This window comes from Camellia sinensis, chromosome 4 (genome assembly GCF_055761805.1).
Source record: "Camellia sinensis isolate YWXY chromosome 4, ASM5576180v1, whole genome shotgun sequence".
NCBI classification, from domain to species: domain Eukaryota; kingdom Viridiplantae; phylum Streptophyta; class Magnoliopsida; order Ericales; family Theaceae; genus Camellia; species Camellia sinensis.
This window is the reverse complement of record NC_138964.1, coordinates 215,722,725-215,741,165: the sequence shown is the minus strand read 5'-3', so window position 1 is coordinate 215,741,165 and position 18,441 is coordinate 215,722,725. Positions and strand designations below refer to the sequence as shown.

The 18,441-nt window shown below is 33.6% G+C and overlaps 2 protein-coding genes and 1 non-coding gene across 5 annotated transcripts; 2 read left to right on the top strand and 1 right to left on the bottom strand.

The window, feature by feature from the left end:
- The first annotated feature begins 3,368 nt into the window (after positions 1-3,368).
- On the top strand, positions 3,369-3,441 carry TRNAA-AGC (transfer RNA alanine (anticodon AGC)). Its single transcript has one exon. It is a non-coding gene; the product is annotated as a tRNA-Ala (tRNA).
- Positions 3,442-4,582: 1,141 nt separating this feature from the next.
- LOC114294494 (RNA cyclase family protein) lies at positions 4,583-9,505 on the bottom strand. 2 transcript variants are annotated; one of them, XM_028238627.2, is made up of 8 exons: positions 9,366-9,504; positions 9,083-9,144; positions 8,353-8,626; positions 8,022-8,171; positions 6,307-6,488; positions 6,058-6,233; positions 5,712-5,928; positions 4,583-5,017 (listed from the first exon to the last, which is right to left on the bottom strand). In XM_028238627.2, exons 3-8 carry the CDS (start codon positions 8,555-8,557, stop codon positions 4,808-4,810), a joined length of 1,140 nt encoding a protein of 379 aa, XP_028094428.2. In that variant the 5' UTR covers positions 8,558-8,626; positions 9,083-9,144; positions 9,366-9,504; the 3' UTR covers positions 4,583-4,807. The 2 variants fall into 2 exon arrangements, with proteins under 2 accessions (XP_028094428.2, XP_028094429.2); XM_028238628.2 differs by lacking the exon at positions 9,083-9,144 and having other exon boundaries at positions 9,366-9,505.
- Positions 9,382-16,717, top strand: LOC114294492 (protein CLP1 homolog). Of its 2 annotated transcripts, none has more exons than XM_028238626.2 (10): positions 9,382-9,591; positions 11,038-11,106; positions 11,228-11,320; positions 13,653-13,894; positions 14,073-14,211; positions 14,337-14,393; positions 15,435-15,569; positions 15,805-15,944; positions 16,235-16,279; positions 16,379-16,717. In XM_028238626.2, exons 1-10 carry the CDS (start codon positions 9,382-9,384, stop codon positions 16,464-16,466), a joined length of 1,218 nt encoding a protein of 405 aa, XP_028094427.2. In that variant the 3' UTR covers positions 16,467-16,717. The 2 variants fall into 2 exon arrangements, with proteins under 2 accessions (XP_028094427.2, XP_028094426.2); XM_028238625.2 differs by having other exon boundaries at positions 15,712-15,944.
- Positions 16,718-18,441: the final 1,724 nt, after the last annotated feature.

The following is an 18,441-nucleotide window of genomic DNA, read 5'->3' as shown; positions in this document are numbered from 1 at the left end:
GGTGGTGGCAGGTGGGTGGTGAGTGGTGGTGGCAGGTGGTAGTGGGGGGTGGGTGGTGGTGGCGGAAGACGGTGGTGGAAAATGGTGGCAGGTGGTGGAAACACATTTTTTGTGTTTTCATTTTTTGGCCAAATTTATAAACTGAGACCACTGATTTATAAATAAAAAATTTTACCAAACAAATTTTTATTTGAGTTTTTAAAATTTTTGTAAATATAAACAGAAAACATAAAACGTAAGTGTTACCAAACAGCACCTAAATATTTTTTAACTACACAAAATTTAAATTTTAAAAAATTATAGATTGCATTTAATTCTTATATAATTTTTAACTTACTAAGGTTCTTATTTTTGAGTTCTTTTTTTTACAAATTTTAAAAATTATAAGTGGCATTTTATTCTTATCTAATTTTTAAACTACTATTCTCTCTGATTCTTCTATTATTAGAGTTATATTAGATGTTGTTTTTCTTATCAAGTTTATCTTATCTTATTTTTGAATTTTTAAATTTCAATTTTGATTTTTTTTTTTCAATCTTCATTTGATATTTACTAAATTTCTCTCTACCTCATTTTTCTAGGATTTATCTAAATTTCTCTCTCTATATTCTTATAATTTATCTTCACATTTGCACTTGATTTTTTTTTTTTTTTTTTGATCTTTATCTTATATTTACAAGATCTACTCTTACTTTTGATTTTCAATTAAGTTTATTCTTTTTCTGAGATTTATCTGATTTTCACTTCCTATATTCTTATAGTTCACCTTCAAATTCAAATTTAATTTATTTTTATTTTTATATTATATTTATAGAATCTCACTCTGACCTTTCTTTTTTAGTTGAGATCAATCAAATCTATTATTTAAGTACCTATCTAAATTAATATCATAGAATTTTGTTATTAATTTTTAACATATTTAGTGGGTGTTTGGGAAGTGGGTTTTTATGTAGGTTTTTTTAGTTGTAAGATCTTATTGGATAAAAAAAATTTAGTGTTTGGAAAGATAGTTGGATTTTTTTGTGGTTGGATGTGATATTTGTGAGAGAAAAAGTGAAATGATTATAGAGTTGGATGTGATATTTTGTTTGGATTTATTTTTTTTGATTTTGCAAAACTTTTGTCCTTTAGTGGAAAAAATGAGAAAAAAATTTGGGAACCAAGTTCCCAAACACCACAGTATTATTTACCACCTTTTGTTACTAGTCCGTGCATAGCCCAAGTTACCACCAGTGACAAAAGATAAGAATGTGATTTTTCAGAGGTCATTTGGGAAGCTAAAAAAAAAAGTTAGTTTTAAATTTTTAATTCATTTTGGGTCGAACAATATTAGGAACTATGAAAAAAATATCATAAAATGTTTCATGAAATTTTTTTATCCTTTAATTAGTGTATGGTATTTTATTATATTTATAATCCAAGAGTGGAGAATCTTTTATGGGTCATATCACCACTCACATTTTTTACATACAAAAGGAAAAAAAAGTCAAAAAAATGTCAAAAAGTCACCTTTTAACCAACTTTCAAAATCACCCCTCACTTATTTCACTTAAATAAAGTAAATAATAGGAAAAAAAATAAAGTATTTTATTTTACTTTATCAAAATAATCTGTTATATAAATAAATTATTTTTTCAGCTTCCTTCGCCATAGAGTAATTTTGGTATTTTTGAAAAGTTTTACTATTAAATTCAATTCTTTTCTCGTTAAATTTTACTATTTTTAGTAAAAAACAAAACACAATTTTAATAAAAGTTTTTTTTTCACAATTTCTCATCAACTTAATTATCAAAATAAATAAATAAAATTATTATTCTCACAATTTCTTTTCTTTTTACACCAAGTTCAGAGAAGATTTGTTCACAATATGAACAATACATACCCACCATTTCATTGGTTTATTTTTAGCTTTTGGCGGACCACCTCATTGAATCAAAGGTATATTGTATATTATTCACAACTATGTACTCCAAGCTAAGGGTGAACAGTGGATATATCGATCTGTCAAAACTGATCGAACCGCACCGATTCGCCGCATTTTGGACGGATGCGTGATGTCAAGCAGACGGTTGCGGATTGATTTTCTCCAATCTGCCAATTTGGCGGACGAATGGCGGATTAGAGGTTCCTTTGGCCGCAACCGAACCGTCAAACTGCGAGTACCCTTAGTAATTTATAAGATTTCGTGTTTTCAATTTGTTTGAATATTTTGTTTATGTTTTCAATTCAAATATTCTGTTGAAATTTTTTTTTTAACTTGAATATATTTTTTGAATTGAAAAAAATAAACATATTATTTATTTATATTTTTTGGTTTTTAAATCTAACTCTAAAAGTAATAAATAGAAAATATAATATATGCTGGTTGGTTTTTGTTTTCAAATATTGCTTTGTTCTTGGTTTTGATGGTTTGCATTGTTTTTATATTTTAAGAATCACAGATTATAATATTTTATGTGGATGAGGCATGTTGTGATTGTAATATATTAATGAGGCATGTAGTGATTGTGATATTCTAAAGTTTCAAACTTTCTTTCTTTGGATGAGACATGCAGTAATTATAATACTTTTTTAAGTCATTAACTGTAATACTTTTTTTTTTTTGAGGAAGTGCGCAAGTTGAATTATGTTGAAAATTTATAAAATTTCAAACCGCCAAACCGATTCGCATCCATCCGTCAATCCGCTCAATCCACATCCGCCGGATTGGAGGACGGATGCGGATTGATTTTCTCCAATCCGCCAATCTGGCGGACGGATGGCGGATTGGAGGTTTCGTGGCCGCAACCGACCCGCGCCCACCCCTAATCCAAGCTTGCAGCCCGTAATATATTTACAACTTTTTTTTTAAGATTTGATTTTTTTAACAAAATAAATCTTTAATTTTTATTTTTGTTAATTTAAATTTTAAAATTTTGATTTATTTTCAACCTAAATTATTTAAAATACTATTTTTTATTGAGTTTAATAACTAAAATATTATTTTTTCTGTTGATTTTACTTAACAGAAATTGGCTGATCCTTTACATTAAAAACAAATAAAATAATTAGAATTTAAATTGATAAAATTAAAAATTTTGAATTTTTTTGTTAGAATTTTTAAAAATAATTTTCTCTCTCTATATATATATATATATTTTTTTTTTTCTTACTTTTTTCCACAGCCCATTAGGATTGTTTTTTGGGTGAGTCGAAGGGATGAATGGTCCAGTTCAGTTAACATAAATGGGCTGGGGAACAACTCGAGAAATGAAATCGTGTCTGGGTCCAACCCAGTGTTAAAACAGAATCACCACGAACCAACCAATTTAAGCAATGGCAATTATAATTACAAATAATAATTAAATTCAGAAGACATGGCATTACAAGGGGATGTAGCTCAGATGGTAGAGCGCTCGCTTAGCATGCGAGAGGTACGGGGATCGATACCCCGCATCTCCATGTATTTTACAGTTGTCTTTTTAACATTGTACATTTTGTTTTCTTTATTTAATTTTTTTTTTTAAACAAAAACTATAACAAATTTTAAAACTCATCAATTTCATATTATTTTTCTTTTTGAACAAAATTAGTTTTTAAAAAAACAAAAAAGTTTTGTGTTTTTCAAAAAGTTGGGTTTTAAAAAAATTCAAAATTTTTCAAAAACAGGTAACCAACAATTTTTCGTGTGGCAATTGATGTCACTAGGGACGATAGTATGGAGGAAGTAGCGGTTCACGTGCCCCTTGGGTTTTGGATTTTTTTTTTTTGGCCGTGCTATGTCTCCCTAAAATCCACCCCCCCTAATTCCCCGAATTTTCAAACCAAGGCAAAAAAAAAAAAAAAAAAAAAAAGTTCCCCAAAATGACGTCGTTTTGGGGATTAGGGGGGGCTTTTTTAGGGCTCCAAATCATTTTTCTTTTTTTTTATAGACATAAAGAAAGTTTTTTAAATAAAAAAAATTACAAAAATATTATTTAGAGTGAAATATCAATTATATTTTTAAAATTATGAAAACAATAATGATTGTTTTGATTGAAAATGAATAGACTACGATAGGTCATATTATTTCTGAAAATTTTATGAAATTTTTTTAATGTAACAATGATGCCTATTATTATTAACATGCAAATATAATTAATCTCACTATGAAGATATAAAATTTATTAGACTGTTAATTACATTTGATATGCAGGATTCATCTTTTGTGTTTCCTTACTATTAGTTAGTGATATCACATATCAATGATGACGTGATATTACTATTATATTTATTTTTTCCTAAAATTTTGTATAAAATATTACTTTCTCACTATATAATTTATTTTAAAACTTATATCCATAACTTTTTTCGTATTGTCCATGATACACTAGTTACAAATAACATTATTTTTTTTTTTTTATCTTTCTCGAAGTCAATCTAAAAATTTATTTGAAATATTTTTGTAAAATTTTTTAATATTATAATTAATAAGTGCCCTTCTAATTTAATTTCTTGCCGGATGTCACCATTCCCGTAATGGGAATAGGGGATAATAGAAAAGGTAAACCTATACAGCTTACATAATAGAAACATTCCACAAAATATGCATGACAAAACATCATAAGTTGGGAGAGTTTTGTTTCATAGCAATGCTGTGAATAATATAGCTCCAATTACATGCTTCACAAAACATAAAACTTAATTGATACTAAAACTTCATAAGTTACAACCATCCGTATCAAAATTGCAAGCCAATAAAACATGCATACATGCACGACAGGCTCTTTGAATATACTTTGATCCACAAGCAACCGATCAACCGTGAAGCATCATTAACTGTCACTTGTCATGATGCCTTTTGGGATAAATTCGTCAATCCACACCCGACGCATTTAAGTATGACTGTCCCTGTTGATGGATCTGGCTTGATGACAAATTTAACGCCTAGAAAGTCTCTGATGTTCCTCAGTGTTTCTATTCCATATGGCGAGAGTTTCCCTACGCGAACCTTTGAAACATCTTGTGGACATAATGCACAAAGAATGAACAACAAACCCTGCCAAACCAAATATAACAGCAATGACTATCTATCTCATAAAGTAAATATCAAGAAAGCATTGCAATTTGACAATCTAAAGCTTCAAAGCCAGTCAAAGTACTTTCAATTTTCAACCTCATTTTGTTATCAACAGATATGCATTTTAAAGTGGAGTTGATTTAGCACTCTAACCTGGTTTTACTGTATTTATTTATTTGTAAAAGTCAACTCATGGTCAGTGTTTGGTAAGCTTGTATGATAGAAGACCCCAAAGTAGCTTATATGGTTACACACTTAGCCCTTAAAAGAACTACCCTTAACCGTTTGTAACAACACTGTTGTAGGAAATTAAATTGGGATTTAACGTTCTTTTCGTTGTTGCCCAAAAGAAGAGGACCCTAAGTCATTGCAATTTGTTGATTTTACATCATTCAATATGTAGCAGGCAAACAAGAGAGGGTGTGAGCGTGTGAGAAGAGATATGTATAGCCTAGTTGGCTAGCCCTTTGGCCACCAAGTCTCTCCTAAGGGGGAGTCTTGGGTTCCACTCTTAGGAGTAGAATGGGAGCGTTGAAAGGTGAATGGGTGTGAGTTTCAACTCCCCTGAAGTGTTAATCTAACAACTAACTATTGACTTTCGCCGAAAAAAAAAAAGAAAAAAAAAGAGGTATGTATACAAAGAGAAATGTAAAATAAAAATTTGAAAACAAACCTGGTGTGTTGAGTCCACCACACCTCCTTGTTCAATCTCCCCAAGCAATATAGAAGCAATTTGCTCCCCAACATCCACTGGTGGCATAAGCTCTTTCTTCTCTTCGTCTTCAATTTCACCCTCTTCATCCCCACGTGCATAAGACACTGCACTATCAGCAGAGATGAAGCAGCCAGTAGTAGTTTCAGCAACTAGTGAAATTCCATAGCCAGGTGACCTGCCATTAAAGATCCCCAGATGGTACTAATCATAACATGTTCTAATAAAAGAAACTAAAAACATAATTGTGTATTCCAAACAAGTGAACTACCACTAGAGGATGTATATACTAAATCCCTAAACATACTTTCCAGCTTGAGCTCCAGCTTTATGATCAGTAAATATGTGGACATCCGGAAGCAGGCGATTAAAAATTCCTCGAGCTGCATGTATCATGGTATTCTCAAACTGAGCAGACACTCTTGTTGAAAAAGTAACTCCCCTAATCCTCTTCACCATGCCCTCGTCAATCCAGGTGACTGCCTGTAGAACAATACATAATAAGAGAAAAATGATGCAGAAAATGATAGAACAGGACTTAGATGAAGTATCTCACTGTTAAACTACTTCGGACAGTAGGAACCGAAAGAAAAACTTCTCCACCACCATGAGGAGGAGCACCACGGCACTCAATTTTCAGATCCAATCCTTCTGAAGGAACTCCGAAATGCTTCAGGATTGGTAAGGTAGTTGATCGGAAAGTATCAACAGATGGATCCTTAGAATCATTTGTAATCCCTGAAAGCAACATAGATATAATTTATAATGATAATGAGTACTCCAAACCCTGGATTCATTTCTACCTAAAACAGTGTTTAAAATCATTATAATTTATATTGATAATCGATATACATGTAAAGCTTTTCAATTGGTAAATGCATCAACTGCTAAGCTTCATGGCTAATCCATTCTAGAAGGTTTCCAGCATAAAAAACCAAGCAATATCTAATAATATAATGGCAAAACCTTACAGATAATATTTACAGCTGATAAGCTTTTCCTCAAACATCACTAATTGTGCCCCTTTTCTCGCAATAACTAACAAGCAGTCGGAAAACACCAATGACATGTACTCATGATTGAATGCTTCCCAGAATTCTTCAAATTATAGTGTCCAACAACTTGTGTGTATTTTACCTAAAGAAAATGTTAAATAACAAAAATAAAAAATCAAGGGCAAACTACACAATCCGCTCCTAAGGTTTTCTGAGTAGCTTACAAACTACACAATCCGCTACTAGAGATGCTAGCATAATCTACCAAAAACAGCAAAATTGATTTTCAAAAATGCCAAAACCACCCTTTTCCACTATTGCTAAGACCAAAGTGCATTTCTCATGCATTTAAGGCACTTACATATAGCCAAGGCCAACAGCCAAGTCTTATATGCAGCCAAGAACAACAACCAACTTAGTGTTTCTTTCACACACACACACACCCCACGCCGAAGAGTTGCCCAGGGCCGTATTAGTTCTCCCTCTTTATACCATTGCTAAGACCAAAATGCATTTGTCATGCATTTAAGGCACTTACATATAGCCAAGGCCAACAATCAAGTCTTATATGCAGCCAAGACCAACAACCAACCAACTTAGCTTCTCTTTCACGCACGCACACACACACACACACACACACACACACACACACAACACCACACGACACAACACCACACCAAAGAGTTGCCCAGGGCCATATTAGTTCTCTCTCTCTCTCTCTCATATAAAACACAAACAAACCCAATCACCTTCTCACCAAAAGTACCACATATATGTGTATATGCCATAAGCATTAGCATTAAAAGCAAAAAAAACATTAGAGTTCCAAACGTAGCATTATTAGTACGAGATAAACTAAAAAAAATTACAACTCCATAATGGAAGCAGTACTCTATGAGAGTGAGCAAAGATTGTAGCAAAATGAAAAAATAATAGGCCCAAGAATACTCAATATAAGTTAACCAACACTTCACAAATCAGAGTGCACAATTGGAAACAAAACAGCCAATAGAGCAAGAAGAACAATCTCATTATAGACAGCCCCGCTGATTTTGCTTTTCCATAGTGATTGGAGGGGTAGGGGGTGGTGGTTCAGTTTGCGGTATATATATATCTGTATGAAACTGGTAGCATCAAGTGAGAGTTGGAGGGTGGTGGCTGGGTGTGTTTTGGAGGTGGTGGAGGAATGATACATCACAGCAAATTGTAGACAACTTTATCAAATTCAGCCAATAAGGGAAAAATGAAAAATCAAAAGAAGACAGATTTATAGTACCTTTTAGCCTTATTGAAAGGGGTTTCTTCCCAAACAATCCAAGCACAATTAGTGGCTCCAAGAAATAGCCAACGGACCGACTAACACCACAGTCATGCACAAGATGTTTCCCACCATTCACAATCCCAGGTTCATACTTCAATTTTGTGCCTGCAACATTAATTATCAGTTTTTAAGAAATTAACTTATAGCCATAAAACTCTATCCTTCAAACGGACAAGAATTATACAAAAATATTAGTACGTGTGTTATATATAGAGAGAGACATACAAATTAAAGTCTTATACATCATTTTAAGTATTGAGGGAAAGCGGAAAAATTTGGGTGGTACCAGTTTCGTTGATCTTGACGACACAGTCATCAGAAATCTTCTCGAGGAGGCGGAGGAAGGAGACCTCATGGGGGCGGAGGCCAGGCCAGGTTTCATCAGCGCGGATATCCTCGATAACAATTGGAGTGGAAGCAAGTGTCGAGAGAACGAGACGCTGCCTCAGGTTCTGGCTTCCCTTTAGTTTCATGTACGTTGTCTTCCCCATTTTTTGCACTCCTGTTTTCGTCGCTCACCAGTTAACTCTCCAAGTCTCTGTTGCCCCTTACCCTGTCCTCTGCAACTCCATGAAATACTTTCTAGTTGTGGTCAATGAAAATCTTTTTAAGTAGCATAAATTCTAGAAACACAAATTTACACTCTTATCTATATCTATCATCTATTTTCAAAAATTTGACAAAGATAATTTAAATTCCTCATACCTCATATCACAAAAAACAAAAGATTATTTATCAATGCTATCAAATACAACCTATTCAATGTATGTGACTAATTAAATAAGTGTAATTGCAGCAAACAAGACATGTTCTCACTTCTCAAAATAAAACCCCCAAAAGAATCCAAGCTTTCCAGCAAGCCACAAGAGAAAAAATAATCATCTAAAAAATCCATAACAAATTAACAACTCCAGTAAGAATTTAAACAAGCAGACTATCCCAAAATCCCAACATATAAAAATTAAGCATAACATAGCAATAAAAGTCAATAGCTAAACATTCAATTACGGGCTCACCTGAACAATGTCGTCTTCTATTGAAGAGAGCTCAGAGAAAGAAGAGAAAGCTTTGGGCCGTCCTGCGATGTAGCTAGGGTTTGAGACGTGTGTGTGTGTTTTTAATGTTATTTTGCCTCCAATTTTTTTATTTATTTACAATTTGACCCCACATAAATTTATATAATTTCAATTGGCTAAACTGGCCACTCACTGTGCGGCCTATAAATGGCCCTTGCGATTCCCGGAGTTTCTTTCAGAATATTCAAATACAGAAAGAAGAGCAAAGAAGAGAGAGTTTCACCGGAAAAAAGAGGTCGATGATGATGGAGTGCGGAGGCGCCCCCGTAGGTCCGGCGTCAACGGCGGTGGTGAGGCAGGTGAAGGTAGGGAAGGAGTGCGAGCTTAGAATCGAAGTCGGTCCGGACACACCTCTCCGACTTCGTCTCCTCACTGGCACCGCTGAGATCTTCGGCACTGAAATCTCTCCCGGAATTTGGCTCACTTTGACTCCCAGGCTCAAATTCTCCGTAAGGCTACCAATCCCTAACTTCTTATTATATTATATTATTGTTAAGATATTTTTAGTTTAGATAGATACATACACACTCAGGACGATCTTGAACGCATTAGCCAAGAACAAGCCGGCCCCCTGAGTTGTACGGGAAGTAGCAGCAGGGAGCTTCTAAAATGGCCCTTTTACCACCCAAAAAAAAAAAAAAAAAAGTTAAAGGAAGAATTACATTTCAATGTATTTTTATTTTTTTAAAAATTAAAAAATTATTGAAAATTTTATGATTTTAATTATTAATATTAATAAAGTTTTTCATTTATCTGTAATTGTTTTCTAAAACTACTGATACGTATTTTCTCTAAAAATTAAAGATAAATTATAAAAAAATAAAAAATCTTTAAAGTTTGAGCTTATAAGAAAATAACTATCCCAAAATTGTTCAGAATTATCATCTAATGCTTCATATTTGTCATATTACACAAAGAGTGATGCTATTAGCACTATCAGTTAGTTTGGACTCCCGATTTCTTTAGACTCTCACTTATAAATTCTAAAATTTTTAAAATTTATTTTTTTTCCTAAATAATTTCAAAATTATTTTTATAAAAACATTTCACCTATTCAAATGCACAACCCCACACTCCCCACACCCCAAAAAATCTCTCTCAAAACCCTAACAAAACCCATGACGGTGGAACCTTCCAAAATCGGTGAAAAATATTTGTGGTGATTAAGAAGTTTTTTCTCTATTTCATTATGAGGTTTGTCAATCTATTAATTTTTTTGTTCTTTTTCTTTTTCTATTACCTCTTTTCACACACACAACACAATCCACTTTCATGCTTCAGTGGTTTGTTTTTTGCGATTCATCCATGGCATCACTGTACTTTATGCTTCCTGTGTGAGCAAAATTGGGCAGGATTTCCCCCCCCCCCCCATCAACTGGCCGATCGACCACCTAAGGATGGTCTATTCTCCTTTGTTTGCTTGCTTCTGCTACTTCAGTTATCTGTTCCCGAAACAAATAAGAAATGTTCAATTACCTATTTCTGAACAATAAACAATATTTAGACCTGTGTTCCCGAATTTGTTTATATGTTCGAACAATGTTCAGACTTGTTTTCTCAAATTTCGTTCATATGTTCGTGAGTTTAGTTCAAAAAATATAACGAACAATTTTTATTATTTTTGTCATTTTTTCTAATATACTTACCTTTACAAGGTCAAAGTGAATTCAAAAGATAAAAAGTGGGATTGAATTTCCCTCTCACTTTCTTTTCCCCTATTCTTTCCATTATAACCAAACAAAAAGTGGGATTGAAATTCTTTTTCCCTTTCCATTTCTCTCATCAAATTCTCCAACCAAACACAGCTTGAGTGATTGGAAATGAATCACTCTTTCTATTGTAAGCTGCTATGTTCTGTTGCCTCTTGTTGATGTATGTTGGATTTTATGTTTCAGGTTTTTTCGTGGTATGGAGCCACAGTTGAAATGGATGGCACTACTGAAACTGATTATATTGCAGATGAAGTATGCTTGTTCTCTCAAATCAGTTTTGCGTTGTTGTCTGGCATTGCTCTAGTATATTTGTTGAAAGTAAAATTTCAATTTTTTTCAATGACTGATAAAAGTTTTGCATTGTTGATTTTAGACACCTATGATTAGTTATGTAAATGTGCATGCCACACTGGAAGGACGGAGAAATCGTGCTAAAGCGTCATCTAGTGACTCCGATACGTATCAGGTATTACTCAATTGTATTTGATATGCCGGGGGGGGGGGGGGGGGGGGGGAAGAATAGAAAAGAAACAAAGAACGGTATTTGGAATCATATTCCTGTTTAGTTTTTATTTGTCCATTGTTTTGACTGAATGTGAGAGTAACCACCTTTTGTAATTGACAAAAAAGTTTCAACTTAAGACAAACAAAATTCCCTTCCCCACTCCCAAGGAAGATGTTGATAAAAAATATTGATGTCAATATGGACAAATGCACAGTTACCCTTTTTTTTTTTTTTTTTTTTTTTTTTTTTTTGGACTCACTTTTAATAATATTGGGAGGAAGCAGCTGCTTTTGATGAATGGTTCTGCTTGACCAATGATTTTCCAACAAGGAAATGTTGGCATAGAAATGAATACAAAACATAACCATCCCATTGGTTTGTTATCTAAACTGCATTTTTTATGTACATTAGATGAGACTGAAGTATTTGAAGCCGGTTTTATGTCTGTTGAAGTGCACTTATAACATTGGTTGCTGATAGGTGGGAAGTGCAAAACATAGTTACTGGATTTGGAAGTAGAAACCGGAATTGATAAGGAAACTGGAAGCCAGAAATGCAGCCAAAAAATAGGAAACAATGAAAAAACTTAATGAAAATCTATGAGTACTTCAATGGATACTTTAGTAGAACATATTGGATGCTTAATTAATACTAAAGGAGAAACAATATTCAAACTTGAAAAATCTAGAAATCCTCTAGATATTGATTTATGATTATGTATCAATTTTAATTAGTAAATAGCAATCCCAATCAAACAATTAAAGATAAATCAACACAATGATTTTACGTGAAAAAATCACAATTGGAGCGCCTCCAATTGTGATAAAAAATCACGGGCAAAAACCACAAAACAATCCACTAAAAAGATATAAAGGAATTACACAGATATACTCTCAATTACCTAGTGAATCCACGCCCAAATTGAACCAACCCCTATGTGCCTCTTCCAGCCCCGTCTTCACTTCGGAATTGTCTTGCCCAACGTTGAATCCACAATGCCAATGTCGAATCACGACGATGAGCCACTCCAGAATCCATCAAAGCTTTAGGCTCGAATTCTCCAAAATCCACCGAAGAACAACTCTCTCTTTTGTATAGAATAAACAAACAATCCTTTGATGTATACTTCTTAAACTATGAGTTGAATACTCAATTAAATATCAAAGAAAACTAGCAAAATAACCCCAGATATAAACCCTAATATTAAGAAGAAGATCTGGAAGCCTAACCTTAAAATCTGGTTGAAACACATATTTATAGCAATCTGTTTCGCGATCTCCGCTCAAGCGCAGGAATGGATGCTCGAGCGAACCGACGCTCAAGCACTGGAAATTCCGCTCGAGCGGGAAAAAACATCTTCTAGTATTTTTGCAGGCGATCAAACTTCTGGAATCAAGGATTCTCCGCTCGAGCGGGGGAATGTCCGCTCGAGCGGAGGAGCAATTTCGAATGCATTTTTGCATTTTGCTTCGAGGGCACTGCCCCTCAACCTCGCCATGGCATTGCCCCGGACCCACCAAAAGGCGCTGCCCCCTGGACCCCCACGAGCTGACCGGGCAGCTCGAGCCCCGTCATAGTTAGCGAAGTGGCAAACATGAAAGAATTATCTTCTGAAACTTCTCAGCAAGGCACAATTTAGGTTGGATTCGCATCTAAGTACTCATAACCTCACTGAAATAAAAGAGCAAATAAAAGTACAACTGAAGGGAGTTTTGTCAAACGGGATTGCCAAGAATAAAATCCAAACAAAACTAATGAAAATCACTTGTGGATCACTGTAGGAAGCACGTTCGAAATGAATAAAACGTATCAAATTTTTATGTTTGCTGGAATATTTTTTAAATAGTTTCCACGAAGCTTCTTTCTAGTTTTTTCTTAGTTTCTTTGGAGTTCATATACAATTTCCAGCTTGTCTTCAATACGTTTCCCAAAAGTACCTAGAATATTTTCTTTAATTTTCACAATAGTATCGTAGTTGTTTCAGATGTATGCACGTTTCCCCTCTTAAAGAGAGTTCTTGATAAATTTGTGCAAAACATCAAGAGAAACGGGTTACCATGTTCACTTAAATCTAAATACATAAATAAACATTTTTTTCTTTGTCTCTCTTAACTAGTTCAGCAGCTTGGACTGCTTTCAAAGTTGGAAGTACTTGTGCCATGTGTCTACATGTCCAGATATTTGGGGGATTCCGGGCAACTAAGATTATCGGTCGACAAGTCCAGCTGTTTCTCTTTGTGCTTGTGCATGATTTTGTTAATTTATCAGGTCTCATTACTTTTTGTTGGTTCAGGGTCCGAGGGTAATTGTAGTGGGACCTACAGATTCTGGAAAGAGTACCTTGTCAAGGATTCTTCTTAGTTGGGCAGCTAAACGAGGTTGGAAACCTACTTTTGTGGATTTGGATATCGGCCAAGGATCTATAACCATCCCCGGATGTATTGCTGCTACCCCAATTGAAATGCCAATTGACCCAGTTGAAGGAATCCCTCTTGAAATGCCTCTTGTTCACTTCTACGGACACACGACTCCTAGGTGATGAATTGTTTTTCTCCTTTGTCAGTTTTGACTGTTTTCTCTTGACGTATTCTTTATTTCCTAGATTGATTCCACATGAATACAAAATTTCGTATTGCCACTTATTGTTTGGCTTAGTTACAGCCTTTTCCGTCTCCCAACTATCATGTATGTTTTTAGAATAGGTGCTTCGCAGTGTCAATGCAGATTTGTACAAGGTGCTTGCGAAGGAGCTTGCTCAGACTCTGGAGAGACAGTTTGCTGGAAATGCTGAATCTCGAGCTGCAGGAATGGTAATCAATACCATGGGATGGATAGAGGGTCTTGGTTATAAGGTAACTGAGTTTCAAGCTTCCATTGACAAAATGCTTGTTATATTATAATGTCTGGTTGCTTCAATTAGAATTTTTTTTGGGGGGATATGTTGTTAACTAGGCATCGTCTTTGTATTTTGCTGCAGTTGCTGCTTCAGGCAATTGATACATTCAATGTAAATGTTGTTCTGGTTTTGGGTCAGGTAAATGTTTTCCTTGCTGCTTTTGCTTTGATTTTGTTAGGATGCTTTACATGCAAAGTTTCATGTTAACATGCATCTTCTTAGGTGGATATGCTAGAATCATCTAGGAAATTAGATGTATAGATAAACTTGAGAGATGAAATTTTACCCTTTTTACATTTAGGCTCCATTTGTTTCAACGTAAATTGTTTTCAATTGTAAAATATTTTACGGTAAATATTTTTCCGGGTAAAATGGTGTTTACTACTTATTTCCTTCCTGTTTTTGGCTAAACTACTAAACAAACTTTTCAGGCGATCATTCTGCCCAACAGCTTGAGGACATTTAACTTGTGATTTAAATCAATCAATATTCCTATGCATAACCAATTGAAAACTGGAAAATGGAAGAATAAAGCCATCAAAAACTGGTTCAAATTCGAAGTAAAAAGTGAATGATAATCACCTTGAATGAGCCAAATCACCCCATGAAGGCTCCCAAGCTATGTTGTTCTATAGGAGAGTTTATGGTTCGTACTGAAAAGCTGCTGAACATGTTGCAAGATGGTCATTGGTTTCAAGAACTACTCATCAACTTTGATGAATATCGATTAAAAGCAATATTTATGTCTTTTTATTTTTGTTATCTCTAGAGAAGACTGTTGAGGCTCTCAATTTGTTTTTGAAAATAACAAATGGAAGATGGATCCATGGGTCATTTTACCACACTGAACGTAAAATAAGTTGCATGTAAAATGTTTTACAAGGTCTCAATGTACATCTGAACACCAAAAATTATAAATAAATTAAAAAAATATATTAAAAAATTGGGTAAAACCTTTTATTTCCAAAAAAATGGAGCATCAATGTCAATGTTCTTCCAGATAAAGTTTGTTATTACTTCCAGACTTCATCCTGGCTGTATCACACTGCAACGTCTAATATCTTTATAAATTAGCTTGGGCCAATCACGATTAATTGTCTCTTATTAATCTATTTCAGTAGGGTTCAATTTTTATGCCAATCTGTTCATGTTTTCATGCTCACTTAAATCCCTGTGCAGGAGAAACTTTGCAGCATGCTAAAAGATGTATTAAAAAGCAAGCCTGATGTTGATGTTGTGAAACTTCAAAAATCAGGTGGTGTTGTATCCAGGAATTCAAAAGTCCGTCAGAAGTCCAGGAGCTACAGGATAAGGGTAAACAAAAACCTTTATGGTTATTAAATAGGAACTTGATTGTTAATTCTTTATTTGCTAATCATGAATTGCCTGGCTTTTAGCTTTGTTTGTTTGTCTCCCTAGTACACTAGCTAAATCATGCCGATATTGTTTATTCCAGGAATATTTTTATGGCATTGTAAATGATCTTTCGCCACATTCAAATATTGCAAATTTCAGTGATTTGTCTGTGTATAAAATTGGTGGACCACAGGCCCCGCGTTCGGCCCTGCCAATTGGTGCAGAGCCAGCTGCAGACCCAACAAGGTTGGTCCCTGTGAATATCAACCGGGACCTGCTTCATTTAGTTCTTGCTGTTTCGTTTGCCAAGGAACCAGAACAAATTATTTCAAGGTATGCAAATTCATTGCCTTTTCTTTTTTCTTATGTTATGATAATACAGCAAGAAGAAGCACTTGGTACAATTGATTTGGTTGCTATGGACTCTTTTTTCATGGCTGATGGCATCACTCAATTGGGGATACATATTGCTTAATACTCTAGATACTGCCGTCTCCCAATACTGCTATTTAAAACTGTGTTAGTGACAGAAGAGTCATGTATTTGTAGCCTTCCAATTTGGATTACCTGTAAATTTTTAACCCTTTCTACAACTGTACTGATTAATTTACTCTTGCTGACAGTAATGTTGCCGGGTTCATCTATATCACAGACATCAACATTCACAGGTTTGAATATCCAATTTTTCCACTCCTTGATTGACAGCTATTGTATATTGTATATACATTGCTTTTGTTTTGTTCTAATTGTAATTTTTCATTTTCCAGGAAGAAAATTACATACCTTGCGCCATCCACCAGGCAACTCCCAAGCAGATTCTTGGTCATGGGAACTTTGACATGGCTTGAAACCTGAATTATTTAAAAATAATTGCAAGTTGTGCCTTGTTTTTGGTTGAAAGCTTGGTTTAATTGTTTAATTTTAATCTTATCACCTATTTTTGTATGTATTATTGCATTCCAAACCTTTTGCCAAAGTTGGCATAAAGTTTGACAACTGTCAAGGTTTGGCGAAGCTCTCTCTACTTCTCATCATGGGTTCCCCAAATGACGATGTCATTTGACATTTTGTAAGGAAAATAAAAAGAAATTACATTTTTTTTATAATTGTCAAAATTATAACAGTTAGGCCCCGTTTGTTTTCAGAGGTAGAATGGAGGGGATTGTTAGTGAGTGGATTAAGTAAAATTGTTTTTAGTTTGGTGATAGTTGTTAGTGTAGGAATTGTTAAATTATTTTTATATAAAATAATAAAACAAATAAAAAAATATAAAAAATTAAATATTAATATTTAAAAAAATTCCTAATATACAAAAAATAAAAAAAATTTCTAATCCCCTCACTATTTTTCTAAAACCACATCTACCTCTTCCATCTCAATTCCCCTTCCAACTTCCATCTATATCCCCTCCATCCTAATTTATTTTCTAACTCTACAAACAAACACAACATTAAATAATCTCACCTCCATCTTAATTCCCTCCCATCCATCGCACCCAAAACAAATGAGGCCTTAGTTCTTTGAATTTGACATTACTATTTATTAAGTATCCACCATTAGAGATGCTTTTAGAACATGGATGCTCTGTATATAGAGTTTTGTTTTTTATTTATTTTTTGGTTCTCCATTAGATCTGCAATTTTTTTGTTGGGTCTGTTACAGGTGGTTATGTTTATTAAAGTTGATATACACTAGATGTGGGGGGGAAAATTCAACTACCCCACCAGCAATAAGTTTGAACATGCACAGTAGCCTGCAATAATGATTACTTACTCAGATTTACAGAAGTACCCTTAAATTCAATATGAAACTTTAATCTTTTGTCTTCTTTCATAAAATTAAAATGCTAAGGTGATGGGTAAATTATAATGTGTTTCAAAATTTGTTTTAGTTCAATTCATTAAATTTTTGAGTTGATTTTAAACAAGTTTTTGTCAAGCTAAGCTTGAGTAATTTGAATTTGGTATGTTAATATAATTTTAAACTTATCAAACCCAGTCAAATGAGTAATAAATTATTTAAGTTTCGCTTAATAATTTTAATAAATTTCAAAATATGTTCTAGATTAGCTTGTATGAATCGGTTGAACTTTTAACAAACTGAATACGAGTTAATGTCAAAATATTTGGTTCGTTAATCATTCATAACCAAATTCTAAAGGTAAACTTACATGTAAGTCTTAATAGGTGTACTTATTGTCTAATAGGTTCTGCAATAATTAATGACATTTTTGTCAAACACTATTAAAACACATCAAAATTGTTAATTTTCAGTGATAGTTTGAAAATTTATCACAAAAAATTTTACTAATTATAAGTTTTAGTGACGGTTTTAAAAAATCGTTACAAAAAACATTACTAATTTTAAAATTTTAGTGACAGTTTAAAAAATTCATCATAAAAAAACGTCACTAATTGTAAATTTTAGCGACAATTTATAAAAATCGTGACAAAAGCAAAGTCACTAATTGTCACTTTTTAGTAACATATGCAAAAAATCGTCACAAAAAATTATTTTTAGCGACGATTTTATTAGAAGTTATTTTTAATAGGATTTGATGAGAATTAAGTCCAACCATTAAAACTTATTAGTTGTTTACCTAATTCTTGAACTCTCCTTCTATCTATAAATTATGAGTAAGGCTAGAGATCCTAAAAGTTCTACCAAAATTTCTATCGAATGTCCCACATGATAACATGGATGTGGGAGCCACACTATGTGGGTGCCATGTAGGTCTCATATTCATATGAGACATTTTGTAAAAATTTTGATAAAATTTATAACATCTCTAACATTTTTGATAAATTATTTGTCATCAAGATAGTACAAA

Excerpts from the sequence above, each read along its gene's own strand:
- LOC114294494 (XM_028238628.2), bottom strand. The coding sequence starts at position 8,557 with ATGGGGAAGACAACGTACATGAAACTAAAGGGAAGCCAGAACCTGAGG. Across the intron at positions 6,234-6,306 it reads CTGTCCGAAGTAGTTTAACA|GCAGTCACCTGGATTGACGA; the intron begins GTGAGATACTTC and ends ATTGTTCTACAG. Across the intron at positions 5,929-6,057 it reads GCTGGAGCTCAAGCTGGAAA|GTCACCTGGCTATGGAATTT; the intron begins GTATGTTTAGGG and ends CTTTAATGGCAG.
- LOC114294492 (XM_028238625.2), top strand. The coding sequence starts at position 9,382 with ATGATGATGGAGTGCGGAGGCGCCCCCGTAGGTCCGGCGTCAACGGCG. Across the intron at positions 9,592-11,037 it reads CTCCCAGGCTCAAATTCTCC|GTTTTTTCGTGGTATGGAGC; the intron begins GTAAGGCTACCA and ends TTTATGTTTCAG. Across the intron at positions 11,107-11,227 it reads CTGATTATATTGCAGATGAA|ACACCTATGATTAGTTATGT; the intron begins GTATGCTTGTTC and ends TGTTGATTTTAG.